Genomic DNA, 16,418 nt, shown 5'->3' with positions numbered 1-16,418 from the left:
ACCATCCAATCACCAGCCAGCCTTTGGAGAACCCAGCTGCTGATTGGGTGCCTGGAAACAACTAAGGCCCGCTGTTCCCTCTTGGAGGAGTTTTAATGCTGGATGCCATCCGTATTTTAATTGGTGATAGAAACTGAATGCTGCTTTTAAATTTGTATATGTTTTATATATCCACTTGTCCTGTCACTGGTGTAAACCACCCTGAGCCCTTTGGGGGAGGACGGTATAGAAGTGGAACAATAAATAAATAAATAAATAAATAAATAAATAAATAAATAAATAAATAAATAAATAAATAAATAAATAAATAAATAAATAAATAAATAAATAAATAAATAAATAAATAAATAAAAAGCTTCTTCAGTGTTCAGAGATTTAGTGTTTTCTTTCAATTCTGCACAGAAGAGGGAACTCTCCTCTGTTAGCAACAGGGAGGAGGTTCAAGGGGCTGTTGCTTGCGTAACATAATTTATACCCTCTTACAAACATCCCTCCTTGTCTTCTGACCATTGGTTTGAGTCAAGATGACGTACAGACCTGGTCATCTCATCCCACCTTTTACCACACCTTGCCCATTCCCATGTTTGGTGAAACTTAAGTCAAAAACACCTTGCGTAAGAGGTTTCTATAACAACTACTGGTTTCTATTTTACCTTTATCTGTATTTGTGAGCTTCTGCTTGATGGGGCCCTGTTTTCCCAAACCACCTGAAAAACTTAGTGTCAGGCTGCCCCATGAGTTTCGTTTCTTCCAACTAAAGTAAACTTCTGAAGTGCTTGGTGCCCAGTGAATTACTCTCTTATAACTTTATTTATTTATTTATTTATTTATTTATTTATTCATTCATTCATTCATTCATTCATTCATTTATTTATTGTTTCAGCTTTTATACCGCCCCATCCCCGGGGGGCTCTGGGCGGTGTACAACATACGATATAAATAAAAGTTATTAAAATCTTTAAAACAGCGATAACAACAACAATAGTAATAATACTAGGGCGCCCGACCAACCCTACTTTAAAATTCTCCCCAGAAGAGAGAGGGAGGAGGGCGGCGAGTCATAATAGATGGTGGCCTAGATGAAAAGGCCGACTGGGGGGCACCATTTCAGCGGCTGGTCCCTCCAAAGGCCCGGCGGAACAACTCCGTTTTACAGGCCCTGCGGAACTCGTTAAGGTCCCGCAGGGCCCGAACAGCCGGAGGGAGGGTGTTCCACCAGGCCGGGGCCAGAGCCGTAAAGGCCCTGGCCCGCGTGGAGGCCAGCCGCATCATTGAGGGGCCAGGGACCACTAATAAATTGGCCTCCACCGAACGGAGAGGCCGTGCAGGGACATATGGGGTGATGCGGTCTCGAAGATACGAGGGTCCCAGGCCGCGTAAGGCCTTGAAGGTCAACACCAGCACCTTGAAGATGATCCGGAACTCCACCGGGAGCCAATGATTAAATACAATGGCTTAGAGCAGCAGTGGCAAAGAGCTTGTGTATCTAATCTAGAGGAACCGGGTTTGATTCCCCACTCTGCCGCCTGAGCTGTGGAGGCTTATCTGGGGAATTCAGATTAGCCTGTACACTCCCACACACGCCAGCTGGGTGACCTTGGGCTAGTCACAGCTTCTCGGAGCTCTCTCAGCCCCACCTATCTCAGGGTGTTTGTTGTGATGAGGGAAGGGCAAGGAGATTGTAAGCCCCTTTGAGTCTCCTGCAGGAGAGAAAGGGGGGATATAAATCCAAACTCTTCCTCTTCCTCTTCCTTCCTCTTCCTCTTCCTCTTCTTCTTCCTCTTCTTCTCCTTCTCCTTCTTCTTCCAACGTCATAAACTATATGTCCATATCATATGGATGTTAAATTATATAGGGGAGAGGATTACCCCCTGCAGCACCCCACAACTAATGGGACCCCCGGAGCATATTCCGGCCTCTGTGTTGGGCAAACTTCTGCTGACTTGAAGATGACCCTTTTGTGACCCTTTCTTTTTAATATACGTCACGACAAGATAGTTCAGCACTGAGGTAGAGGAAGAAGAAGAAGGGTTTGGATTTATACCCCGCCTTTCTGTCCTGGAAGGATTCTCAAGGCAGGTTACCAACTCCTTCCCCTTCCTCTCCCCACAACAAGCACCTTGTGAGATAGGCGGGGCTGAGAGAGTTCTGAGAGAACTGTGACAGGGCCAAGGTCATCAGGAAGGCTAAATGTGGAGGAGTGGGGAAACAAAGCCAGTTCATCTTCTAAGAGTCCGCCGCTCACGTGAAGGAGTGGGCGAATCAAACCCAAAGTATCCAAATTAGAGTCCACTTGCTCTTAACCACTACATCATGCTGGCTTTGTTTGGGAAGCACCTTGTACATGCTAAGGTGCTTTATAAATGCCGTGTATTATTAAGATCATCTTCTCTTTGCAGGAGGCCACAGTTACCAGTACCATCCAGCGGGTCAGGTAAGTTGGCAACGTGTCCTCTGAAATGTCCTGCGTCCCAAATCTATCAAGTACTGTTCAGCTTTGGCAGATCCAGGAGTGGAAATTCCTGGAGAATTCGGGTGTGGAGCCTGGGGAGGGGCGGGGCTTGGGGAGGGGCGGGGCCTCAATGGGGTATGATGTCATAGAGTCCACTTTCCAAAGTCGCCCTTTTCTCCCAGGGAACCGCTTTCTGTAATCTGGATGCGGCCCCTGAGATTTTGCTGTGATATTGGCTTTCTGCTCCCCTCGTTTTCTGTATGACCCTTTCTGCTTTTGTAACCTCCATCTGTGGGTTCTGTGGGGCAGAACTTGGAATGAGTTTGCAACAACAAAATTTTAAAAAACAAAATGGTTTACTTTCTTAACATATAACATCAAACATCAACATTTAACATCACACTTCAAGGTCCAGGTTTCACTTCAGGTCCTTCTAGTTCCAGTCTTCTGATATTGCCAAGTCCAATTCTTCTTTGCAAGTGGGTTGGCTCCTGAAGACTCCAAGGGCTTGGTGAACAGGATTCAACAGGATGAAGGTTTCCAGGAGAACTCTCACCCATTACAAACATAAAAACCCTGAAACAATAAACTCCAACATTTACAAAATAGCAAAAAATAAACAACTACCTTCCCACTAGTTCCCAACAACATTACAGTTACCTTAAGGTGTTAAGGGCTTATACAAACCAAGGTCCGAGTCTGGTAGCCTTGTCTCCTCCAAACTACATGAGCTCTGCAGCCTTCTGCTGCTTTGAGTCTCCACCCCTTTCTGGGTCAACCCATTCTGAGCATGGGGGTTACACTTTCATTGGATTTTTTTAAAAAAATTTTTTATAGAAACAGAAACACTAGATGTAATTTATTTATTTTTATTTATTTGTTTATTTGTTAGATTTATAGGCTGCCTCACCCCCAAAGGGCTCAAGGCGGTTCACAATATAGCTGTTCTCAGTGACAGCATATAAGTACAAAAATATAACTTAACCCCATTAAAAACCTGATAGCAGCAATTACTGTAAATAAATACAAATTAAGAACAACAGAAGTAGTGATGCAGTAATGATGAAGTAGTTTGTTGCATTCTTGAAGCAACATAAGTTGGACCAAACCAGTGGTCCATCTAGAAGACGACGACTTTGGATTTGGATTTATATCCACTTTTATCTCTTGTAAGGAGACTCAAGGTGACTTACAAGCTCTTTTCCCTTCCTCTCCCCACAACCAGTGGTGTAGCTACCACGGGGCTGGGTGGGGACAGGTGTCATGAGCGGATGCCATTGCGGTCACGTGTGGGGTGGAAAATTGCCCCCACACCCCTCCTCCTCCTCCCATCGCCACCAGGGCTAGCAGAGGCTGCTGCAGGGCACCTCTGCCCAGCCCCACCAGGGCTGGCAGAGGCCTGCCGAGTCCTGCCCTACCAGACCAATGCAACCAGCTAACGTAAGTGGCGGGCGGTGGCACATGGGGGGTGGGTGGAAAACTTGGAATCTGCCCGCAGGCTCCATTTTCTGCAGCTACGCCCCTGCCTACAACAAACACCTTGTGAAGTAGATGGGGCTGAGACAGCCCAAGGTCACCCAGCAGGAGTGAAGTAGTGTGGAAATACATCTGGTTCACCAGATAAGCTTCTGCCACTCAGGTAGAGGAGTGGGGAATCAAACCCGGTTCTACAGATTAGAATCCACCTGCTTTTAACCACTACACCATGCTGGCTCCATCTTTACCAACATGCTGTCTCACACAGGTGACACCTATTTATTTTGAGGGGCCAACTGCAAGGCATGGAGCTGAGAACTTCCCCGAATGTTGCCTCCTAGCACCAGGATTCAGAGGCATTCAGAGGTTTTCCTTTAGTTACCGTGGCTAGTGGCTGCTGAGAGATCTTTCCTCCATGAACTGCAGTACGTTGGCTGTCTGAAGGGGAGGTTAGGCAGAGAGAAAGTGACAGTCAAAAGTACATAGATAGGCCCCTTTGCCCTCCCTTCCTTAACCCTCACCCCTTACCCTTACCCTTACCCTCACCAAAACCATCACCCTGAACATCACCCTCGCCCTCAAACTCACCCTCACACTAATACCAACCCTAACCCCCTCAACCTCACCCCCAGTACCCGTACCCCTACCCCTTACCCTAACCCTAATCCTAAATCAACTCTAACCCTATCCCTAACCTTAACCTTAACCTTAACCCTAACACTAACCCTCACCCACACCCTGACCTATAACCCTAACCCTATCTGTACTTTTACGTCTACTCTAACTCTACACAAAACCCTAACGCTAACCTTAACCCTAACTCCAATTGTACCCCTACCCCTACATCTGCCCCTACACCTAATCCTACCCCTACCCCTACCCTACCCATAACCCTAACATTAAAACTTACACTAACTTTTACTTTAACCTACCCCTAAGCCTAACTGTACCCCTACCCTACCCCTAAACTTAGCCCTACCCCAACCCTAACCTTATTTAAATCCTAACCTTAACTGTAACCCTTATGGTAACTGTAGTGCTACCCGTATAAGTACCTCTACCCATACCTGGAAAAAAAAGGTGCTGGGCCTCCTCCCTCCCTCCCTCCCTCCCTCCCTTAACCCTAACCCTAATTCTTACTATATGGTATGTGGGAAGCAATCAGATGCTGGACCCCCTCCCCCCTTAACTCTAACCCTAATTCTTACCATAGGTGTGTGGGGGAAAACTAGATACTGGGCCCCCTCCCTCCCTCCCTCCCTTAACTCTAACCCTAATTCTTACCATAGGGTGTGTGGAAAAATGTCATCTCAATGCATGGCAGCTGTGAAAAAGGCAAACTCTATGCTGGGGATCATTAGGAAAGGAATTGAGAATAAAACTGCAAAGATTGTCATGCCCTTATATAAAGCAGTGGTGCGACCTCACTTGGAGTACTGTGTTCAGTTCTGGTCGCCACATCTCAAAAAGGATATCGAAGAGATAGAGAAAGTGCAGAGAAGGGCAACGAGGATGATTGAGGGACTGGAGCACCTTCCTTATGAGGAGAGGCTGCAGCGTTTGGGACTCTTTAGTTTGAAGAGGAGACGTCTGAGGGGGGGATATGATTGAAGTCTATAAAATTATGCATGGGGTAGAAAATGTTGACAGAGAGAAATTTTTCTCTCTTTCTCACAATACTAGAACCAGGGGGCATTCATTGAAAATACTAAAGCGGGCGGGGTGGCGGGGTGGGGAGAGAATTAGGACTGAGCCTTCAGGGAGGGCGGTATATAAATGTAATAAATAAATAAATAAATAAATAAATAAATAAATAAATAAATGGAAACATTTTTTCACTCAATGTGTGATTGGTGTTTGGAATATGCTGCCACAGGAGGTGGTGATGGCCACTAACTTGGATAGCTTTAAAAAGGGCATGGACAGATTTATGGAGGAGAAGTCGATCTATGGCTACCAATCTTGATCCTCCTTGATCTGAAATTGCAAATGCCTTAGCAGACCAGGTGCTCGGGAGCAGCAGCAGCAGCAGCAGAAGGCCATTGCTTTCACGTCCTGCAGGTGAGCTCCCAAAGGCACCCGGTGGGCCACTGCAAGTAGCAGAGTGCTGGAGTAGATGGACTCTGGTCTCTAATCCAGCAGGCTCTTTCTTATGTTCTTATGTTCGTAACAACTGGTTCACCAAACTGGACAAAAATTTAGGTACAGGTTCTGGTGAACCAGTGTGAACCGGCTGAGTCCCACAACTGATTGTACCCCACTGAGGTACCTGTCACCCCTAGGTTTCCCAACGTGGAATTGGCATCCCTACCTCCACCAACACTGTCGGTGGCCCGGGTGGACTTGGCAACCAGAGTTTTATAATGCTGCAAATTCTGTCTGCGACCAGCAATTTTCCTTGAACTACTTTTTGCCAGGAATTCTGGCACGAGGATTCACGACAATACCGTTTTAAGTTCAGAATACGGTTAACCTTCTTGCCTTTCCCAATATAAATTTACTGTGACCTGTTCTTCGCAGGAGACCCTGAATACTCTACGGTGGATGGATACAGTTTAATACAACATCACTAGCATGGAAAGAGTAAGTTTTTCTTTCCTAGAAGAGATTAGATCGGGGAGTTATTTCCTGTCACTCAACAATGTTCACGGCTTGAAGCAGGGGGAGGGAAATTCCACTCCTTTGAAAGTGTGTGGTGCCAACATTTTGAAACTGCGTAGTAAACCTGACGTTGCAAATGCTGAGGAAGTGCCTCACATGGGACGCTCTTGCAACATCTGGAAAATGAATCTTGTGTCCATACATTCCGAGGGCAGGAAAGGATCTTTCTGCAGAGTACAGTGGAGCTACCCGTAGTAGACAAGGAAGTCTAGTAGTCCGCTTACCCTCAGCAGCCTGCCACATTCTTGGAGCAAGACACTTCACAAAAGATGTTCTTTCCACGGGAAGGTTTTACTTGATAGTGGCACTATACAAACACTATGCAAAGTTTTAAAGCTACACAGGAGTACCGCAGGGAGCGCTGCTATCCCCGCTATTATTTAACATCTATATGCGACCACTTGCTCAGTTGGTGCGGAGCTTTGGGCTGATCTGTCATCAATATGCTGATGACACTCAGCTCATTCTGTTGATGGAGGGGGGAGCGGTTGCCGCCCCTGCGGCTCTCCAGCATTGTTTGGAGGCGGTAGCTGGTTGGTTGCAGCAGAGCAGGTTGCAACTGAATCCATCGAAGACGGAGATCCCTCTGGCTGAACCGCGGGGGGTGAGGTTAGGGATTTCCAGCCGCCCGGTGTGGGAGAGGAGATACTCATTAGGCGCCGACCCCCCCTCTGTTCGCAGTCTGGGGGTCCACCTGGATGCGTCTCTCTCAATGGAGACCCAGGTGGCCCATACAACCAGGACTGCATTTTTCCATCTTCGCCAGGCCCGGCGGTTGGCTCCCTTCCTCTCCCAAGTGGATCTGGCCACTGGCAGTCCATGCAGCGGTCACCTCCAGGCTACGGACTATTGTAACTTCGCTGTCACGCCCGGCCTTCCCTTGCGTTTGATTAGGAAGTTAAAACTGGTCCAACATGCGGCAGCTTCGGCTGCTCACAGGAAGCCTTCAGAGAACACATCCAGCCTGTGTTGCGACAGCTGCATTGGCTCCCCGTTGAATTCCGAATCATCTTCAAGGTGTGGGTTTTGTGCTTTGGGCTTTTCGCGGCCTGGGACCCTCGTTGCAACCGGGGACCGCATCACCCCATATGTCCCAACTTCGGCCTCTGCGCTCTGCAGAGGCCAGCTTACTGGTGGCCCCTGGCCCCTCTATGATCGCGACTGTAGCCTCCACACGGGCCAGGACCTTTCTGACACTGGCCCCGGCCTGGTGGAACACCCTTCCTCCAGCTGTCCAGACCCCTGCAGATCTGGGTGAGTTCCGCGGGGCCTGTAAGACTGTGTTGTTCCACCGGGCCTTTGGAGTGTCCAGCTGCTGACATGGTGCCCCCTTGCACCCTGCCCCTGGGGCGGTTGCATCGAGAGATCCCTCTCGTATTGAGGGGTCCTGCCATCCCCAGCGATGAGGGTAGGTTTTAAGTGGGGGTGGGACGCCTTTTATCTCTAGGGGGAAGTATTTGATATTAGGTATCGGGCGCCACCTATACCTATACTTGTGCTTTTACTCATTTCACATTTTAAATGTTAATGTGTAGTTAGTTTCGCTGCTTTTATAAGTTTTAGTTTATTTATGATATTTTATGATTGTATCCATTATATGTTGTGCGCCGCCCAGAGCCCTTCGGGGACGGGGCGGGATAGAAATTTGAAACATAAATAAATAAATAAAATAAATAAGTAAGAAGACTTAATATACATACAGAGTTCTATACACTGCCCTTATAAGGTTCAAGCTAGCACTTTGCCCAGCAGTAGTCTTCCATAGGAACAGTGCCACAGTCTCTTGCACCAATCACAAGTTGCTCTAGACAATGCTGGCAGGGGCTGATGGGAATTGTAGTCCATGAACATCTGGAGTGCCATAGGTTTGCCACTACGGCTCTAGACTCTCTTTTTTTCCACATACCGTGTTTCCCCGAAAACAAGACAGTGTATTTTATTAATTTTTGCTCCCAAAGATGCGCTATGTCTTATTTTCAGGGGATGACTTATTTTTCTGTGTTCTGTTTGTCGGGCATGCTTCCAAACAAAAACTTTGCCACGTCGTACTTTCGGGGGATGCCTTATATTTTGCACTTCAGCAAAACCTCTACTACGTCTTATTTTCAGGGGATGTCTTATATTCGGGGAAACAGGGTACCATAACAGGATCTGCTTGGGTTGTCGACCTGGGGAGTTCAGATTCGTCAGTGAAACAGGATATTCCCTCCTGCTTTTTTTGGCTATGAGTCTTAACTTCTGAGTGTCTACAGTAGAAACGGTGTTGCCAACTCTGGGCTTCGTGAAGTCTGTCCTCCAAAGCAGCCATTTTCTTCAGGGAAACTGCTGAGAAAATGCTTGCTTAGAATGGCCTCTATGGCATCGTAACCTGCTTGATAGGGTTGGCAATTCCAGGTGGGGAAATTCCCGGAGCTGTGGGGATCGAACATGGGAAGAGACCTGTTCTGTTCCCCAAGCAAACTAAAATCAGGTGCCTTGCATTTGGCCAGAACGGAGTGTAAGACCCACAGACAAATAAGCAACAGTTCAAAAACGGTTTAATAGTTCTGAAAGTTTAGGACTCTGACTCCTCCCATGAAGTCAGTGTATGGACCCGGGGGGGAGGGGTGTGGGGGCGATTTTCCTCCTCCCACATAACTAAATGGCCACAGCCCGAGGACATTTGACCCCATATGTCCCCCTGGGTGGTATGCCCCTGGAGTGGGGTAGTTATGATATTCCTGCATTGTGCAGGGGGTTGGACTAGAAGACCTTTGACGCCCCTTCCAGTTCTATATTTCTATGTTATTTTTTTTCTTCCCTAGATCTGAAGCCTTTTTGTCTAACTGTACCTCCGTGAGGGAAGAAAAAAAAAGCAAAGAGTGATCCAGATGATGTTATCGAAACCTGAGGTTTCCTCCCCAAAAAGTGACTTCTCTTCGGCTGGACTTATTCTCCGTCTCACAACCATAACGAGGCGCTTTCCACACAAGGAAGAAGATACACAGAAGAGTGATTTTTAAAAGAACTACCACAAAATGCCACCAGAAACTATGAATTTTAATTTTTTTAAAAAGCAAAGTTCTGCAGGGGGGGAGTCTCTTTGTGCAATTGTCAGTGTACGGCCTCTGGAATGCCAAATCTGGATGGGGAAGTTCCAGGCTCAAATCCATACCTGGCTGTGGACCTGAGTAAACGGCCTCCAGAGAATTCCTATGTCTAGCTTACCTCACAGGTCGCTGTGAGCAGTGGTGGGATCCAAAAAATTTAGTAACAGGTTCCCATGGTGGTGGGATCCAAACTGTGGCGTAGCGCCAATGGGGCTGGGCGGGGCACGATGGGGGCGTGGCCGGGTATTACGGGGCGGGGCATTCCGGGGCGGGGCTGTGGCAAGGATGCAGCCGCTGCGCCGGTCATTGGGCGGGAAACAAATGCACGCAGGCGCAGGCTGCCACGCCCGCCGGTGCACCTCCTGCTAGATTGCTTCGAGTTCTGCGCGCTACTGCTGAGAGGAGGGGCGTAACGAAGGCAAAAATCACGTGGCAAAATCACCAATTAGTCACCCCCTCTCGGCACACACAAATGATTAGTAACCTACTCTCGGGAACCTGTGAGAACCGGCTGGATCCCACCTCTGGCTGTGAGGATAAAAAGAAATACCCCTTACACATGTGTATTGCCCTGAGCTCTTTGAAGGAAATGCAGAATATAACCAGGGCAACTACAGATGCTGGAGCAGAGGTAGGGGATTTTTTTGGCCCCAGTACTGAGAACAAAATGCGACATCTACCTAGGAATGTAGTTCCCACCAGGTCGTTTACAGCCTGGAAGGGAACACAGGCAGGCCTGTTCTCCAGCTTGCTCAGTTTGCTAAAGGAAGTGTGAGGGGGGGCCACAGGGAGGAGCGGCGCAGGGGGAAGGGGTCGGGGTCGAATTTTCTGCCCCCCACGTGACCCAAAGCCGTGCGCCCAGTGCGTGGCACACCCCCTGTCCCCTGGTAGCTCCGCCTCTGAGCCATGCCCCCCTCTGGCATTTCAAGCACCTAAATATTGAAAGGAGGGGCACACACTAAAAATTAGAAAAGGAGCTGGAAAGGGGCAAAAGAAAGACCCCGTCTCATCCCTTGGTCTCATTTTCCTCTTTAGGTGTTCGGTTTGTTTGTATGATTCTGTGTAAAAGGTGAAAAAAAGCAATGGATTTGCTTTCCTAATGGAGATGTTCGATAAAATGTGAATGAAGTCTGTAAAACTTTTATTAGGAGGCAGTGATACTCTGCACACATATTTTAAATAAATCAAATTGCATCGGTTCGTTCTGTCCTCATTCCCAGCTCCTTCTGAGCATCCATTTCTCGTTCCTACAGCAATGTGTTCTTCTCTTCCTCTTTGCAATGGAGGAAGTCAAGGTTGCTTCAGTGGCTGCATGAAATCTATCCTCCAATGGGAGATTTGTAAACATGGGCACCGGGGAGCGGGAGGGGGGGAATAGTGGCAAAAGGTGCAATCAAAAGCCATTGCTTCTTATGGAAGCCTCACATGTATGTAAACAGTGGTGGGATCCAAAATTTTTAGTAACAGGTTCCCATGGTGGTGGGATACAAACTGTGGCGTAGCGTCAATGGGACTGGGCGGGGCACGATGGGGGCGTGGCTGGGCATTCCGGGGGCGGGACATTCCTGGGTAGGGCTGTGGCAAGGACACAGCCACTGCGCCGGTCCTTGGGCGGGAAACAAATGCACGCAGGCGCAGGCTGCCACGCACGCCGGTGCACCTCCTGCTAGACTGCTTCAAGTTCTGCGCGCCACTGCTGAGAGGAGGGGCGTAACTAAGGCAAAAATCACGTGGCAAAATCACCAATTAGTAACCCCCTCTCGGCACACACAAATAATTAGTAACCTACTCTCGGGAACCTGTGAGAACCTGCTGGATCCCACCTCTGTATGTAAGGTAAGGAAGCGAAGTGTCGTCTCTAGCAGATGAGATGACTTCGCAGCCTCTTATGCTTTTGGGGATAGACGCCCCTCCCCACACTGGGGCAATAAAATTAAACAGGAGTCTTTTGGTACTATTATAGAATCATAGACTTGGAGGAGACCCCAAGGGGTATCAAGTCCAACCCCCTGAAATGCAGGAACACACAATCAAAGCACTCCTGACAGATGGCCATCCGGCCTCTCTTGAAAAACTTCCAAAGTAGGAGACTCCATTACACTCAGAGGTAGTGTATTCCACTGTCAAACAGCCCTTACAGTCAGGAAGTTTTTCCTGATTTTAGGTGGAATCTCTTCCTTCCTCTTGAACCCATTCCTCCTGGTCCTGGTCTCTGGAGCAGCAGAAAACAAGCTGGTTCCCTCACCAACCTGACATCCCTTCAAATATCTAAACATGGCCATCACGTCACCTCTTAACCTTCTATACAGACTAAACATCCCCACCTCTCCTCGTAGGGCATGGATTCTAGACCTGGAGATTGGCAACCTCATGCATTAACTACCCTCCGTCGCCTTTACCTTTCGCTATGGGTAATTTCCCAGCACTGCCGTTCCCATACTGGCCACCAGAGGGCGCTGCTGGACTTTCGCGTTTTAACCCTCCTCGCTTGCCGTCGTCCCCTTCCCGCACTGGCTTGGGATTGGCTGAGGAGGCAGGCGGAAAGAGCTCAGTCATGTGACCCACTGTGCATCTGTTAGAAGTGAAAACAACCGCCGCAGGAAGAGGGGCGGGATGGCGGAGGCGGTGAAGCCCCGGAGCGGCGCGAAGAGTGGCCGGGGCAGAGCCAAGGTAACCGCGGGGAGCCCTAGGAAGGCTCGACCGGGACAACCACCACCGCCCTGCCTGCCTGGGTTGCCGATCCCCTGGAGGAAAAGTGCTCTGTCCCTTTAAGAGAGGGATGTCATGTACGCAGGGGGTGGTGCTTACCAAAAACTTCACCTGCCTGCACCTGAGGACTCTATTAAATGAGCAGGTTATTTTTCTCCAGACCAGTTGGCAACCCTGTTAACCTGGGCCACCATTAGCCTCTTACCTGGTAGAGGTTGCAAAGGCAGGACTTTCCCTTGGAAGCTCAAAGATGGGCTGACTTGAGGAACCCCTTGCCACAAGATGGAGGGATTCCTTCCTCCCCTCCTCCCCTTTAGTTCCTGAAGGGGACTGGATAGACCTGTGCAAGATGTGTTTTGTGTGGAACTCATCGTTTCCAGGTGTGGTGATTAGAGTTGCCAATCTCCAGTTGGAGGCTGGAGATCTCCTGGGATGACAGCAGGTTCCCAAGCAATGGAGACAAGTTTTCCTGGAGAAAATCGCTGCTGCTTTGGAAGGTGGACTCTCTATGACGTTATGCCCCACTGAAATTTCTCCCACATCTTTCTCTCCTCAAGCTCCACCCCCAGAATATCCAAGTATTTTCCAACCCAGAGCTGGCAGCCCTAATTGGTGATGTTATCCAGATTGAGTTTGTTTTCAGAGGTGTTTAGCCCAACTCAGAGGAAGAATTAATCAGTTGAATACAATATTCTTGTTTGGAAGTAATAATACTCTGAATTCCAGGGCGGCTCCATTTGTTTGTTGTGGTTAGTAATTGGGGATAGATAATAAACCTAATCCCTATGTAAAGCACTCTTAAGCAGGTAGTCATCACTGCGTCATATGATTAATTATGCCTGGTGGAAGTGCTTCCTTTTACTAGTATTTTGAGTGCGGGGAAAAAAGTACCCTGTATCTACTTTCTCCACCTTATGCAGATTTTAACACACATTTAATTCACCTCCATGTTTTTTCTCTGAAGAGAAATCCTCAGACTGTGTGGTGTCATGCCAGATTAGTATTTTGGGAGACCTGCGTTCGAATCCCCACTTGTGCTGTGGAGGCTTGCAGCGTGGCCCTGGGCTGGTCACACTGTTTCAACCTAACCCGCAACACTGGGTCGTTGTGAGGATTGAATGACAAATGAACACTTTGTGTATACCCCACCCTTTCCCAGCAAATGGGGCTCAGAATGGCTTACAGTAAGAATTATAAAATATAAAATAATAATAATAATAATATAAACAAATATGAGCTGGATTTAAATCCATAAATTGTAAAACAACCACCCCCTCCCCCCAATATACAGTTTTCATGGCTGGCGCCGCTTTGGTCCCCTTTTGGTGAGAAAAGTAGGGTACAAATAAATAAAATGAAATTTCTTGTATGAAAGGTAAAGAGGGTGAACACACAAACTTGGCATGTACCTGGTGCTGTTTGTTTATTCATTTTAAATAATGTTTACTCTGTTTTTCTGACATAGGGTCACCTAGGCTGTTAACAACTTAAAGCACGCAGATCAAAGTCTCACCTAAAAAGCCATTCTGAACAACACATAAATGTATCGTTAAACGGTTTAAACTCAGAGCTCAAAATAAAACAACAATTAGCAGCTAGATAGGATGGGAGGAACGTCAAGCAAAATGAAAAAGTGCTAGGATTGTGCGTTGTATGCAAGTAAGTGCTCACTGTCTCCATTACCGAGCGAAGGGAGGGACTTTGTAATGATAACTAAATGACGCCCCAGACTCAGAGGCGGTCTACCCTAGATTTTGACGTGTTTTTCTTTGAATCTAGGAGCTCAGGTAACTTTTCATCCTTCAGGGTTTCATATTCGAAGGAGCACATTTTCTCATTACTGATACTCTTAACTTCTCTTAATTCTGTAACCGAACAACAAAACTGCATTTGTTGGAACGTTACAGGCCGTACAGGAGGTCAAGAAATGGAATGACGTACATTAAAGTTAACAGATAAACAAGCAATAGCTGGAACATCGTGTTCTTTTTTTGTGTCATGCTGCGGAACGTAATTTAGATGCCAAATGATGAGTGACAATCATTGGGAGTCTTTCTTATAAAATGACTGTCAAAAATATTATGTGTCACAATGCAATTTCTGTGTATGATGGGGATGCGTCATCTCGAATGCGTTGAGTTTTCGAATCCGAGCGGAGGGAGGATAGTTGATTTCTTTGTCACCTGCTGTGTCAACACACAGCATGACACAAAAATAAATGCACATGAAGTTCTTGTTGCTTATAGTTAACTTTGATTGGGATTGCAACTGGTTTCCAGGTGGCAATGATCACTATTCATGGACAAAATGACTGCTTTGGAAGGTGGATTCTAAGGCAGTGATGGCGAACCTTTTTGAGACCGAGTGCCCAAATTGTAACCCAAAACCCACTTATTTATCGCAAAGTGCCAACGCGGCACTTTAACCTGAATACTGAGGTTTTAGTTTAGAAAAAAATGGTTGGCTCCGAGGCGCGCGTTACTCGGAAGTAAGCTTGGTGGTAGTTGGTGGCTTTGCTTTGAAGCAACTGTGCAACTCTTCGAACAGGTGAATCATGACCTAGGAGGGTTTACTCAGAAGCAAGCCCCATTGCCAGCAACTGAGCTTACTCTCAGGTAAAGGATCGCGCTTTAGTTCTTCCCATGAAAATCAGTGGGGTTTAACACATGATGAACTCTGTGAGCACGTGCCCACAGAGAGGGCTCTGAGTGCCACCTCTGGCACCCGTGTCATAGGTTCGCCACCACTGTTCTAAGGTGTTATACCCCTCTGAAGCCTCTCCACTCTCGAAACCCCACCCTCCCCAGGCTGTAACCCCCAAACTTCCAGGAATGTCCCAACCCAGAGTTGGCAACCCAACATTATCTGTCTTCACTTCCAGAAGTCTGTCTCTGCAGTAATGAGAACTAGCATCTCCTCTTTCATTAAAGAAAAGAAAGCTTTTTTATTTAGGAACCAGATTATGTCATTCTAAAGTAAACATTAAATTGGCAGGTTGATACGTGAAAGATTATTCTTCTGGGATTTTCCTTATCGCAGTTTAAACGAGGGGGGGGGGATCAAGCCTTTCTGCGTTCTTTCTGGAGAGAGCGTGATACGAGACGTTAGTTAACTTCAGTTCTTTGGGATAATGTGACTCTCACATGGTGTTTGTTTTGACTCTGGGCTCGCGTTCAAAGTTTCACAATGCATTCCTTGCAGAATTACTCCGTCTAAGCCCACTGAAATGAATGCGTTTACACTAGAGTAACTCTCTGTAGGATTGCACTGTTAGTTCCTCCTTTTAAAAAGAAAGCTTTCATTACTTGGCGGAGTTCTCCGTGAAGAAAAGCCAAGCGGTTCTGTAGAGTAGGTTGGAGTTGCATATTTGAACAGGCCAGCTTGTTTTCCATGTATTAAGATCCAGTTAAATGTGCTCAGAACGTGTAGCATTGTGGGCTGCTGTTGTACTTCTTGTGGTTGTTTAGATGTTGTACAACAGCACCATTTTCACCCAGCCTCAATACTGTCTCTTAAGTTATCTTGCAAACCTGCAAATATTAAGACCTTCAAATGGGAAAATCTGATGTGTCTTCACATCAGTGGCGGAGCAGCAGTGGCGTAGGAGGTTAAGAGCTCGTGTATCTAATCTGGAGGAACCGGGCTTGATTCCCAGCTCTGCCGCTTGAGCTGTGGAGGCTTATCTGAGGAATTCAGATTAGCCTGTACACTCCCACACACCCCAGCTGGGTGACCTTGGGCTAGTCACAGCTTCTCGGAGCTCTCTCAGCCCCACCTACCTCACAGGGTGTTTGTTGTGAGGGGGGAAGGGAAAGGAGGTTGTAAGCCCCTTTGAGTCTCCTACAGGAGAGAAAGGGGGGATATAAATCCAAACTCTTCTTCTTCTTCATTATGCAAGTTATGACTGTTTAGATGAATGCTGTTACAGAACTGGGGTGTTGTGTAGTTTTCGGGCTGTATGGCTGTGTTCTAATAGCATTTTCTCCTGACGTTTTGCCTGCATCTGTGGCTGGCATCTTCAGAGGATGCCA

At 47.4% G+C, this 16,418-nt stretch overlaps 2 protein-coding genes across 4 annotated transcripts in view; both read left to right on the top strand.

Moving 5' to 3' along the window:
• The window catches only part of PSTPIP2 (proline-serine-threonine phosphatase interacting protein 2), a 62,907-nt gene extending 53,030 nt beyond the window's left edge, over positions 1 to 9,877 (top strand). For all 3 annotated transcript variants that reach the window (XM_048503922.1, XM_048503920.1, XM_048503921.1), the window contains 3 exons: positions 2,400 to 2,434; positions 6,449 to 6,511; positions 9,394 to 9,877. In XM_048503922.1, coding sequence (XP_048359879.1) covers positions 2,400 to 2,434; positions 6,449 to 6,501 — 88 coding nt within the window. In that variant the 3' untranslated portion in view covers positions 6,502 to 6,511; positions 9,394 to 9,877. The remainder of the gene's footprint in view (positions 1 to 2,399; positions 2,435 to 6,448; positions 6,512 to 9,393) is intronic.
• Positions 9,878 to 12,246: 2,369 nt separating this feature from the next.
• Positions 12,247 to 16,418, top strand: part of EPG5 (ectopic P-granules 5 autophagy tethering factor) — an 82,567-nt gene continuing 78,395 nt past the window's right edge. The window contains 1 exon segment of the mRNA XM_048504315.1: positions 12,247 to 12,348. Within this exon segment, the coding sequence (XP_048360272.1) occupies positions 12,292 to 12,348 (57 nt within the window). The 5' untranslated portion in view covers positions 12,247 to 12,291.

Source organism: Sphaerodactylus townsendi, linkage group LG07, assembly GCF_021028975.2.
Source record: "Sphaerodactylus townsendi isolate TG3544 linkage group LG07, MPM_Stown_v2.3, whole genome shotgun sequence".
Lineage (NCBI taxonomy): Eukaryota > Metazoa > Chordata > Lepidosauria > Squamata > Sphaerodactylidae > Sphaerodactylus > Sphaerodactylus townsendi.
Note: the sequence above shows the minus strand (reverse complement) of the source record. Positions and strands in the feature narration are given on the sequence as shown.